This window comes from Eulemur rufifrons, chromosome 17 (assembly GCF_041146395.1).
Source record: "Eulemur rufifrons isolate Redbay chromosome 17, OSU_ERuf_1, whole genome shotgun sequence".
Lineage (NCBI taxonomy): Eukaryota > Metazoa > Chordata > Mammalia > Primates > Lemuridae > Eulemur > Eulemur rufifrons.
In genome coordinates, this window is record NC_090999.1 from 91,387,619 (window position 1) to 91,400,494 (window position 12,876).

The following is a 12,876-nucleotide window of genomic DNA, read 5'->3' on the forward strand; positions in this document are numbered from 1 at the left end:
TCAATTCTGATTCCACAGCCCTGGACCCAGCACTCATATCTTCAGGCCTCATTTCCTCATGAGTAATTTTTATTTATTTTTTTCCTTTTTTAGAGATGGAGTCTTGCTATGTTGCCCAGGCTGGCCTACAACTCCTGGGCTCAAAGGGCTCAAGGGATCCTCCCCCCTCAGCCTCCCCAGTCACTGGGACTACAGGCCCATGCCACTATGCCTGGACAGTAATATAGATTTTTAAGATTTTCTTAAGTTAGTAAGATTATCTGAATATTTAAATTAAAATCGAGGCTTTTCAACTCTTTAATCCTCAATGAGGTTAAGGAAGAAAGTATTATAGAAAACAGACAGGAAATGGAACCATTAATAAGGAGAGTATCATCAGAGTGCCAGAAATTCACTGAGGATGAACATGCTGCCCAGTGCGCTTTACTAATTCTCACATACGACTTGATTAATAGTTAAAGAACATCCTGGTCTCCATTGCTGCCATTATTAAGGTAACTAACCTTTAATTACACATACATTCCTAATAGGTTGTGAAGTGGCCGTCCAGTTAAGGTTATAGTTAAGGGCCAGACTCTCAAGTCAATTAGAGCCCTGGGTTCAAAGGCAGTCCTGTCGCCTGCTAGGTAGCCTTCAGGAAATTCATCTATAAAATGGATGCATTTTCAGAGATAATATAATTCCCACACCACAGGGCTGTTGTGAAGACGGATGGATAGTCCATGAATATTCCAGCGCAGGGTACATAGTAAGTCCCAATAAACGCTAGCCTAAAAATTAAAAACATTTCAAGAGGATTAATGGACTATTAGGAATATTAATAGCTGCCAAATGACAACTTCGGGGCCCCTTTTTAAATCAAAAACGTATTTCAACTTAAATTTTCACAAGTTCAGATTTTTATGCATCTGATTTTAATGAAATATGATAACAGTTTATGCTATTTACTCACAGTCACATGTTAATCGTTTGTGAGCTGTTTTTGATTTTACAAACCCTTAAATTGTTAAGAAACAAACGGATTGGGACCGCGCGTCAGCATGATTTAAAATCAGGGCTGCTGGCTTCAAGACACATTATCTCAATTTCATGGGGAGGAGGAGTTCTGATACACCGTTTTCCTCCGAGAGAAAAATAAAGACTTGCGCTTGGAACCTGCAAGCACCGAGCTTTGAACCTCGGACTCCAGCGTCCATTACGTAACGCCACAGCGGCGCGGCCAGGAGGCCAGTTTCCCGAGCCCTGCCGTGGGGCGAGGGATAAGGTTACTACACCGCGGACGTCCGGGCCTCCGCGAGTTTCGCCAGTGTCTGTTAGGGACGTTTACATTTGAATTTCCCTGAACCGCCGGGCGTGGGCGGCGGCGCAGACCCGCCCCGGAAACCCCCGGGCTCCTTCCCGCCACTCGCAGGCCCGGCCCCTCCAGGGGTCCCTGAGGGGCGGCGGGAGGCCCTGGAGCGCGTTGGGCCTACGGCCGCGGGGACAGCAGTGCCGGCCGCCCCTCCCGCTGCCCTCAGTCCCGACCCCGCCACGCCCAGCCCGGCGCGCGGAGCTGACGGTTGCCCGAGGGCTCGATTTTAAATTTACAGGCCCGGCCCCCGAGCTGCAGGAGCGCGCGGTCCGCTCCTCATTGGCCAGTGGCGGTCACGTGCAGGCGCCGCCATGTTGGGGAGTGCGGCGCCACGGCCCGCGCCACCTCCGCCCCTCGCGGCTCGCCTCCAGCCCGCCTCTCGTGGCCCTCCCCCCCCCGCCCGCCGCTCCGCGCAGCCTGCGAGGAAACAAAGTGCTGAGGGCAGGAGACTCGGCGGCGGCGGCGGCGCGCACCCTGCTCGGCCTCTCGGTCACCCTCGCTTCGCATCTTCCCGCGTGTGTGCGTGCATGTTTTCCTACAAAGGGCATTTTACAGCCGATTGATTCGCAGTCCTCCCCCTTTGCCCTTTGTGCCGCTCCTGCCATCCCAGGTGCTTCTCCGCTCCCTCCATCGCCGGCCTCTGTACGCGAGCGCAGGTCGCAGGTTTGTGCCTTTGGTCCGGTTTCGTCCGAGTGCTGCCCGCGGCTTCGCCGCCCCACGCCCCCGTCGGCCGCCTCCGCCGATCGCCCCGCAGCCTACCATGGCGACCGCGACCCCCGTGCCGCCGCGGACCGGCAGCCGCGCGGGCGGCCCCTCCACGCCGTTGAGCCCCACGCGGCTGTCGCGGCTGCAGGAGAAGGAGGAACTGCGCGAGCTCAATGACCGGCTGGCGGTGTACATCGACAAGGTGCGCAGCCTGGAGACGGAGAACAGCGCGCTGCAGCTGCAGGTGACGGAGCGCGAGGAGGTGCGCGGCCGCGAGCTCACCGGCCTCAAGGCGCTCTACGAGACGGAGCTGGCCGACGCGCGACGCGCGCTCGACGACACGGCCCGCGAGCGCGCCAAGCTGCAGATCGAGCTGGGCAAGTGCAAGGCCGAGCACGACCAGCTGCTCCTCAAGTGAGTGGTCGTTGGCGGCCGCGTTGGCGCTCGCCAGGAGGGGCGGGGGGCCCAGCGACACCCCGGGGTTCTGCCCTGGCCGGGAGAGCGGAGGCCGGGGCGCCGACGTGCTTCGGAAGGAGCAGCGTCTCCGTCTCCGGAAAGGGGAAAGAATCTAGGATTCATAGCGGGGCAGGGGGCGCGGAGGCGGCTCGAGTTGTAGCGATGGGGGCCGTGATGCCGTGTCTCGGTCCTGGATACCCAGGGGGCCGGGCGAAGTGCGCGCCCGGGGCTGCCAAGAAGGAGCGCCGGCTTCGGACCTCGGATCCCGGACGCGGGGAGCGAGAAGGGCTCTCCGCGCAGAGAGGCGGTGGAGCGGCCCCGCAGGCCCCAGGTGCGGGGTGCTGAGCTCGGGCGCGCGCTCGAGTGCGCGCCCCGGTTTCCGGCCGGCCTGAGACAAAGCGTCTGGTGGATTTGCCGTGCAGGGATGGCCGGCCGGGAGGACGGGCTGCCGGCCTCAAGAATGAATGAGCTCTGCGCGGGAGGAAGGGGAGGGACTGGCCCGGAGCAGCCGCGTCTCCGGGGGTGGGTCCCGCTTTGGCGCGCTCAGTCTTGGCCCTGTGACATTTTGCGATGGTTCTGCGCCTGCCTTGGGCGGGGAGGGCGGGAACGGGTTTGAAGTGCGCGCCTGCAGCCCGTCCGGGGCAAGGGAGGTTTTCAGATGGTTAGCTTTTTCTTGGGAGAGGTGTCCTGTCTTTCTGCGAGGACAGGCGCGGGCTCTTGGGTGCTTCTACGCAGAGAATTCCGAAAGCTGGATTTGTGCGTGTCACGGCCACCGTTCTTGGAGTCGAGCATCACCTACCCCTCAGGCAGTGGTCCCCCTCCCCAGCTATTGCCTTCCCTTAATATAGTCGTGTTTTCGGGTAGAGACCGTGCTTAGTCCCCACGTCTGTTATTGTGCTGAAAGTAAGCACATGTTGAGTGTTTGAGAGAGGGAGAGCTACCTTGTAATTATTTCACCCAAGGGGGTGTGAGTTTTCAGTCCGGGGCAACAGGATAAACTTGCACACCTTTGCTGACCTTACCTAGATTTTCTGATGAGCAAAAGCGGCGTAATTGTCATCACTAGGCAACAAGTGTTGATGTCATGCTTTAGGGATTTGCTAAGTTTGAGTCCTGAATTCATGGTGTCTGTCACCACTGCCAGTTGAAATTTCTGGAGGTCCCTTATCCTGACTTTCTGTCAGGATGTCACGTCTTTCTGTCTGTATCTGTATAAATGTCTCTGCCACAGTCTCTGTGTGAGTTGTGTGTGTGTGTGTATTTCTATTTCCCCTTCCTAGCAAATATTTTAAAAACGGTTCACAAAAAAGTATGTACACGTGGTAAAAATAAAACAGTATAGGCTGGCTTATAGTGAAAAATGAAAACTGTCCTGCCCCTTTGCAGGAGACAATCATAATTCTCCCTTCTTGGTTTTATTTTCTTGGATATTTAGTTCTATAACTCAAAAATAATACTATGCTTATGTTTCTATTTTTTGGACTTACCAACTCTTGGGGTCATCTTTTGAAATGAGAGGTCAGTCACTCACTATTATCTACATCTTCCTCCAAATTTTTGCTACTGAATTTCTTCAAATCTTAGATGCTGTTGCTTGTAAGACTTACTATTATGTGTACCATTTAGAAGAAAAAAACATCAGGGCCACCTATGTAGGATCCATTCTGTTGGACCCCTCCCGATTTCAAAGATGTTAAAATGTAACACAGATCACGTATATCTGGTATGTTACCCGTCACTGTTCTGTGTGTGGAGGATACAAAGATTAAAAAAAAAAATACTGTTTCTAAGATACATACCAACAAGCAAATAAATATCATCTTTTGCTGGTGTGAAGCATTTTGTTACTGGTGCTTTTATATTTTTCTAGGAGTTAGCCACTGAAGGTTTTTCACACAGTAGCAAGGCTGCCACCTGGCTGACAGTACTTGTAAGTGTATGGATTGTAAAATGCATGCTGGTTTCCTCAGAGTTAAAAAGTGAGAAGAATGTGTGTATTAGAATCCGTGAAATAATATATGTGATGTAATTTAATAATTGATGCTCGGGGAATAAAAATAAAGCATAGTGAAGGGATAGTGTGATTAAGGAAGGCCTGTCTGAGGAGTTGACAATTGAAAATATTCTGAGGTATCAAGTAGTGTTTTGGGATTATATTTCTCTTAGGTTTTGTGCTACTGTATGCGTATTCCTATTATCAATAGTAGATGTATTCTCTTTTCTAACATACTATCAATTGCTGAAAACATTTTAGTTTGTTTTGTATTTGGATCATGACTTTTCTTGTACAGTTTGTTTCTAAATAGCATTTTATTTTTCTTGTAAGAAAACTTTGCCTTCAGCAAATCTGTAAACTTTTTGAAGATATCTAATCAGAGTGTCTGTGATCTGAGTCTACTTTCATTCCTGGAGTTCTCTGCTCTTAAGATATGCTTTGCCCTGATATCCTGAAATTTACCTAAGACAGTTTCCTCTTGGATCACATATTTTCCTTTTCCTTGATTTCTTCTTTCATTTTGTTGGAGAACATTCTTAAGTAATTTATTCAGAAAGGATGGCAGGAGATAAATTTTCTGAGTCCTGTGTGTCTGAAAATAACTTTTTCTCATGCTTGACAGTAGCACTAGGTATAGAATACTATTAATAGTTTAACATTTTTCCAGAACTTGGAAAGTATTTTGCTCCATTATCTCCTGACATCCAGGGTTTTTAATGTCTGTCTAAAAATGCCAGTTATTTTCTTTTGCTGTTAATTGTTTTTTCTCCCCCTTCCTGAAAGCTTTTTAGTTTTCTCTTTAAACTACTTCCCTTCTGTTAGAGTATCTCTTTTTCCTCCTTGGTCACATGTTCTTTTTTTTTTTTGAAACAGTTTTACTTTGTTGCTCGGGCTAGAGTGCCATGGCGTCTGCCTAGCTCACCACAGCCTCTAATTCCTGGGCTCAAGCAATCCTCCTGCCTCAGCTTCCCCAGTAGCTGGGACTACAGGCATACGCCACCATGCCTGGCTAATTTTTCTGTGTATTTTTAGTTGTCTAGCTAATTTCTTTGTATTTTTTTTAGTAGAGACGGGTCTCGCTCTTGCTCAGGCTGGTCTCAAACTCCTGAGCCTCCTGAGCTCAAACCATCCACCCGCCTTGGCCTCCCAGAGTGGTACCTGCCTTGGCCTCCCAGAGTGCTAGGATTACCTGTGGGAGCCCAGCCCACGTGTTCTTTTTGTTTGATTTGCTCTTTTTCTTACTGCTGATTTTTGTCTCCTGATCTTTATTTGTCTACATTTGCAAATGAAGGACTAGGTATTGGTTGAGTATTACTGCTGCTGTTGTTCAGGTAGCTCCTCCCCCTTTCTTCTGAATGGGAGAACAAATTAGGACCTTTTTATATTTGAGTGGGGTGTGTTTTAGCCAACTTGCTGGTGAACCTGCAGTTAAGCTAAGCGGAGCTACGGAGAGCCAAGTACAAAGCTGTTCCATCAGTTAATCCCTCCATAGTAGGCCTGACTTACTTTCCCCTGCAGCCTCCTGTGTGCATGCTCTGTGATATGTACTTTTAGAGTCTGGTGGGGAGGCCAATGCCTGTGCTTAGTAACCCATCATATTGGAAATTAGTTATTTTTTTTTTTTTTAGCAATCACTAGGATATAATTTTGAAAAGGAAGAAATATTTTATTGTCTGTTTGGGTCCATTTAGCTTTTGTATTTGTTTAAAAATAATTTTCTATATTCAATTATTTGTTTGGAGCCTGAATGTTTTAAATTAGGTATAATCATCATTTAGGTGGATTTAGATTAAGAAATCAGTCTTGAGAGAATTATAGATTCCAAAATTACTTAGTTTCTTTTGGTTGTTCGGCACACTAGGTACTTCAAAGACAGAAGAATTCATGGAGACACTTGGTCCTGCTGGAGAGAATTTGGCAACAGCTTCCAGGCAGGTGGTCTCTGGATCCACAGGAAAGCAGATCTCATATCTATCTAAGATACAGTTGCTCTGATTGAGTCCAAGTGTAATTATATTTTACTGGAAGCTTTTTTTGGGAAACAGTTTCTAAGAATGATGATGAGTGCCATCAGTTAATGCTTTAAACAAAGAGTAAAGAAAAATTGACTTATTTCAGAATTTTACTATTAACTATGTGGGAAAGCTATATATAACAGAAAATTAAGTATGTTCATTAATCTTCAATAAATGATTTTGTGGATTTATACATTTTGCTACCTCAGTGATACCGGTTCACAATCTTTTATGTAAAACCCTGGTGGCCAGATGTACTTTGTAAGTAAAAGCCATTGCAATTTTAAGACGGTAATATAATGCACATGCTGTATATGATACCCCCAGTGGGGTCTGGAGTAGCCCTCCATCATGAATCATTTCTGCAGGGAAAGGTATTAATAGTCATAGTAAGTGGAGAAAGACAGACATACTAAAAAATAGCCTTCCACCCATTCAGGTCAGGTTTTGCCACCAAACAAGTTGATGAAAATTTTAGGTGTTAGAACTCTGGAAATGCAGATAAAAGATTGTGAATTTGTATTTTTAAATTGACTTCCAAGAAGTTCACTTGCACTCTAGCCCGGGCAACAGAGTGAGACTCTGTCTCAAAAAAAAAAAAAAGTTCACTTGACTTACCAGATTCTAGAAGTTGTCTTTTATTCATTTGGTTTATGATAGATATTAAAGCTTGAAAAGCTGCCAAATAAACCCTAAAGTTTCTCTTTCTGAGACCTATGAGTTAATTAGGAAAGTGGTGATAGGGATTTACTAATATATAACTAATATAATAGATACCGTAGGATTGTTTGATATTCTGAGCAAGTGAATTTACTGTCCCTTTATTTAAAAAAAAAAATTTAAAAAGGATATTCCAAGAAATACAGTTTTTTTTTTTTTTTTTTTTTTTGAGACAGAGTCTCACTCTGTCGCCTGGGCTAGAGTGCCATGGCGTCAGCCTCGCTCACAGTGAGCTCAAACTCCTGGGCTCAAGCGATCCTCCTGCCTCAGCCCCCCGAGTAGCTGGGACTACAGGCATGCGCCGCCATGCCCAGCTAATTTTTTCTATATATTTTTAGTTGTCCGTATAATTTCTTTTTATTTTTAGTAGAGACGGGGTCTCGCTCTTGCTCAGGCTGGTCTCAAACTCCTGAGCTCAAATGATCCACCCGCCTTGGCCTCCCAGAGTCTAGGATTACAGGCGTGAGCCACCGCGCCCGGCCAAGAAATACAGTTTAATGCATAATGGATGTTAGGCCTCAAGGTCATGTTTTCAAATTAATCTTTGAGATATATAAAAGTTTTGTTATTTAAGCAAAATTTCTTAACTTTTTAAAACAAATGGTACTTCTTTTTAAAATAACTTTAAAAACATTTTTTTTCTGAGACAGGGTCTTGCTCTGTCTCCTGGGCTAGAGTGCAGAGGCATGATCATAGCTCACTGGAACTTCAAACTCCTGGGCTCAGGCAATCCACCTGCAGGCATGTACCATCACACCTGGCTAATTTTTCTATTTTTTGTAGAGATGGGGGTCTTACTCTTGTTCAGTTTGGTCTCGACCTCAAGTGGTCCTCCCACTTGGCCTCCCAACGTGCTGGGATTATAGGCATGAGCCACCATGCCTGGCCAAAAATAACTTACTTTATGAAAATAAAAGGTTTTTTTCAGCAAATAGAATATTAAAATGTAACGTTGATTGTATTTTTTCATGGTATGTTTGGAGCTGAAGATTTGTAGACTTTCTAGCTCCATCTGCAAGCATTGCCACTTTGAGGAGAATGGATTTGAGGTTTAGGGATTAAGCCTACATATTATATTCCTTTGGGGAACACAGAATTCCTCTGATCTTGATTTATCACTGTATTAGTAAGGAAACTTCGATTCTTGCTCTTGCCTAGGCTGGAGTGCAGTGGTGTGGTCATAGCTCACTATAACCTCAAACTCTTGGGTTCAAGTGATCCTCCTGCCTCTGCCTCCTGAGTAACTGGGCCTACGGTGTACATGCCACTACGCCTGGCTAATTTTTAAAAAGTTTTTTTGTAGAGGTGGGGGTCTTGCTATATTGCCTTAGCTGGTCTCTAACTCCTGGCCTCAAGCATGAGCCACTGCACCTGGCCTAGTAAGGAAATTGCTAATGGGAAATTTGGATTTGTGTGTTTTCATTAAAAAATGCATATAGGCTGGCACAGTGGCTCACGCCTGCAATCCCAGTGCTTTGGGAGGCAAAGGCCAGAGGGATCACTTGAGAGTTTGAGACCAGCCTGGGCAACATAGTGAGACCCCTCTTTACCAAAAGGAGAAGAAAACTGCACAAAAACACTGATATGCTGCTAACAAGTGTAACATGGGACATTGTAGCCTGAGATAGGGTGGTATTAAGCAAAGCACTACATGAGAAGTTGCAACTTCATTCTTATGACTGAACAGATACTTTTTAAGTCTTTGAATCTGCCTTTCTTTATCTATATAATTGGGATAAAGAGTAAGTAGTAGTTTTCTGAATCTTAGAAAGAGTTATGAAAAATGAAACTCAGACTTTTTCTAGCTTGTCATTTGCTCAAATTACATAGCATACTCATACATAAATATAAGCTATCTTTTCTATGGGGGTGGGGGTTTGCTATGTATTTGAACATACTATATATTTATTCTGTTGGCTATCTACATATTTTGGTCATAGATAGAATGAAATTTAGGAAATGCCTATAAGGTTAAATGATATCTGTAGGGTTGTTTTAACATTCATGTTCTTTTTTTCAGACCTAAAATAATAAAAAATGCTAATCTGCTTTAGGGAGTTTTCTTCATACATGGGATGATTAATTGAACAACAAAAACCTTACTCATCTTATGTATTACTTTGTCATTTTTTAAATGTACTGGTTGTGCTCTGGTTGAAGCAAGTTGATAGTATACACCCCCTGGCCTTAATATAAGAGCTATGTGGCTGTGCACAGTGTCACGCCTGTAGTCCCAGCACTTTGGGAGGCTGAGGCGGGAGGATTGCTTGATGCCAGAAGTTTGAGATCAGCCCAGGGTAGCATAGTGAGACCCCATCTCTATTAAAAAAAAAAAAAATTATCTGGGTGTGGTGTGGCACTCTAGTCCTAGCTGCTTGGGAGGCTGCGGCAGGAGGATCACTTGAGCCCAGGAGTTGGAGGTTGCAGTGAGCCATGATGGCACCACTGCACTCTAGCCAGGGCAACAGAGCAAGACCCTGTCTCAAAGAAAAAAGAAGAGCTATAGAACTTCGTGTTAAATATTACTTTAATTTTTAAGGGAAGGATTTGATTGGAAGGACCAAACCCCTAGAATCAGTGTGTTAAAGTCTAGGAAGCAGGTCCTAAGTAATTAAACTGTCATATTTTCAGTTTTTTTTTTTTAATGAAGGGAGGAGTGAAGAGGGGAGTTCATTTTCCTTTTATTTATTTATTTTTTAGGTGTTAGGTTCAATTATTAATTAAATGTCACCTAATTTACTGGTTAAATATATTAACCACTGTAAAATTGGTAAAATTACAGTTGTACCAATTTTTGATACCACCAGCCAGTAGATGAGTATCCATTTACTGTTTGGAGGAATTTAATACTAATTTCTGGAGGTTCTTTGGAGGTTTTTTGTTTGTTTGTTTTTTTGAGACAGAGTCTTGCTTTGTTGCCTGAGCTAGAGTGCCGTGGTGTCAGCCTAGTTCACAGCAACCTCAAACGCCTGGGCTCAAGCGATCCCCCTGCCTCAGCCTCCTGAGTAGCTGGGACTACAGGCATGCGCTACCATGCCCAGCTAAGTTTTTCTATTTTTAGTAGAGCCAGGGTCTCGCTCTTGCTCAGGCTGGTCTCGAACTCCTGAGCTCAAACATCCTCTCGCCTTGTACTCCCAGAGTGGTAGGATTATAGGCAAGAGCCACCACGCCCGGCCTCTTTCTAGTTCTAGATCATTTTTATTATCATGCTCATTAGTGTAAAGGAGTAAAAAGATTCTGCATTCTGGTCATAATCTTAGGTTTCTGCTGATATTTTTGGTGTAGACATAGGTTATAAATGAGGCTTTCCTTAGCTAATCTACTCAGTCCTTTTTAAATTTATTTTTTTGCCTTCATTTGGATTTATTGATGATAACAGAATTAGTACTTTTACTGCTAGATAGTGTCTTGAATCATCTGATTTAAGCAACTAATTTTGAACAGTAGTGTTGTTCTGTAGGATTATTCTGATTCACCCACAGAAAGCAGGCTCATAGAGCACTGTGACCTGTGCTTGGGACTTAAAGTCATACACAGGACAGTTGCTTTTCAGATCCCTTTGGGTGCTACTTTTGGAAATGGTACTAGATGTGTGTTTTTCACATTTGTATTTCATAGCCCCCAGGGAGGTAATTTAGGATTTGTCAGCAGGGTGCAGTAACTGAAACAGTTGTTTGAAATACTGAGGGCTTCATTTGCTAATGAAAATGTGAAGATGAGTTACTGAAAGAGACCTTTTTGTCTTTTGTTCCTTCTTAAAAAGCTCCTTTCCTACCTTACTCTGTGACTTAATGATTTAGAAGAAATTAAAACCTCAAAATAAATCTTGACTATTCATGACAGAAATGTTCTTTCATTTTTATTCTAAATGTATTTTGGTGGAACAGGTGCTTTATGTCAGGCTTTGAACCAGATGCTGGGGAGAGATGAAATACTACGTTCCCGTTGTCAAGTTGCTTACAGTCTAGTGGGGAAGGCAGAAAACCAATGCTATAGTATTGTGATACTATAAATGTAGCACACTAATAAAATGTGTTAAGTGCTGTGATAGCAGTATCCATGTGGTATTATGGAGACCTATGGAGACGCAGATTGCCACCTAAGCAGGCCTGGAGCCTTGTGAAATTTTGAAAGACCTCCCAGGGGAATTGGGGAAGTGATGATGTCTGAGCCATGTATTGGGAAGTAAGTAGGAATTTACTTCTAAACGGAAAATGTTAGGAGAGGGAGTTGTGATGAATTTCAAATAATTCATAGTACTAGAGCCATATATATGGGGTAAGGGAGGATTACATTTTAGGTAATGAGGATCCTCAAGAATTTCTGTGTTGTGGAGGGAAAAAAGAGTAGAGGTAATAACACTTAGTAAAGACGCTTGGGGAGTAATGAGGAGGCAACCCTTGAACTGAGGTGTAGGTAGAGGAGAGAAGGTAGATGTAAGAGATACTGGGCACAGGGTCTGGGGAGAATAAGGAGTCCTAGGATGTTTGCTTCCATGCATGAGTACCTGGGTAGACTGTGTTGCTTCTTAGCAGAGATTGGTGGCTAAGGAATAGGTTTGGAGGACCCTACTCAGGGTTAGTGGTGTATGTGTTGGACTTTTAGGTGGAGATGTCAGCTGGCACTTTGGAGTACTAAGAGACATGGAAAATGTCTACATATGAGGACTAGGTAGAGGAAAGAGAACCCACACTGGAGATGATAAGTAATAGAAAGGTAGGAAAAGAGAGTTGAGTCATGGACCAAGGAGATTATTTTTCAGTTTGATAAATCCTAAAAAGTAGCCATTGTCTTTGGTGCCTGGGAGATGATTGTTGACCGTGAGGAGAGCCTTATGTTAGTGAAAAGTAGTGGAGCAAAGCCACTGGCCATAACTGAGGGGCAGTGAGAGGAAAGACACCACGAGTTTAAAACACTTGTTCAAGAATGTTGGCAGTAAGAGGAGACATTCTTAAAGGTTGATTTAAAGTTGATTCTTACTCCGTGTTGTTATAACAAAACATTGGCTGGGGGACCAGAACACTTATCCTTCTAAGATTCTGTACTAAAAATGTGATCATTTCACCCCCTTTGCTTAAAACGCTTTAGTAGCTTCTAGGATAAAGACTAAAATCCTTAATACTACCTAATAGGATGAACATAAAATTTACCATCCAAATTGGGATACTTTTGTGTGTGAAGAGGGAGCTATTAATAATTATTCAGGGACAACTGGCATAAATGGAAATTGTCCTGGACAAATTAGGACATATTTGCCCAGGTCAACCCACCTAAAAGTTCTTTTCTACATGGACTGGCCTGTCTTGACGCTGCAGTTTCATCTCATACCATACTTGAACTTGCTTATTCTCCTCTAACCGTGAAATCCTTTATTCAGTCCTTTACTACGCTCCTCCTGATATGGGCCTTTGCATGTGGGGTTTCCTTTGGACTTCTCTCTTCAGTGCATTGGCTTGTACTCATCCCTCAGGTCTCCACTCAGTGTTCATTTCCCTGGGGAGGTCATCTTTGACTTCTCTGATTCAGATTTTTCTAATATGTTCCTTGAAAAAAAGCAAAACCTGTGACTGTCTAGCAACATATGTGTGCATGATTTAAGGACTCTGGAGTTCCCCAGGACTTTTCTTGAAAAA

The 12,876-nt window shown here is 44.4% G+C and overlaps 1 protein-coding gene across 2 annotated transcripts in view; it reads left to right on the forward strand.

The window, feature by feature from the left end:
* Positions 1 to 1,756: 1,756 nt before the first annotated feature.
* LMNB1 (lamin B1) overlaps positions 1,757 to 12,876 on the forward strand; it is a 50,659-nt gene continuing 39,539 nt past the window's right edge. Inside the window, exon 1 of one of the 2 annotated variants that reach the window (XM_069492044.1) lies at positions 1,757 to 2,470. In XM_069492044.1, the coding sequence (XP_069348145.1) occupies positions 2,112 to 2,470 (359 nt within the window). In that variant the 5' untranslated portion in view covers positions 1,757 to 2,111. The remainder of the gene's footprint in view (positions 2,471 to 12,876) is intronic. The other variant, XM_069492045.1, reaches the window with a different exon arrangement.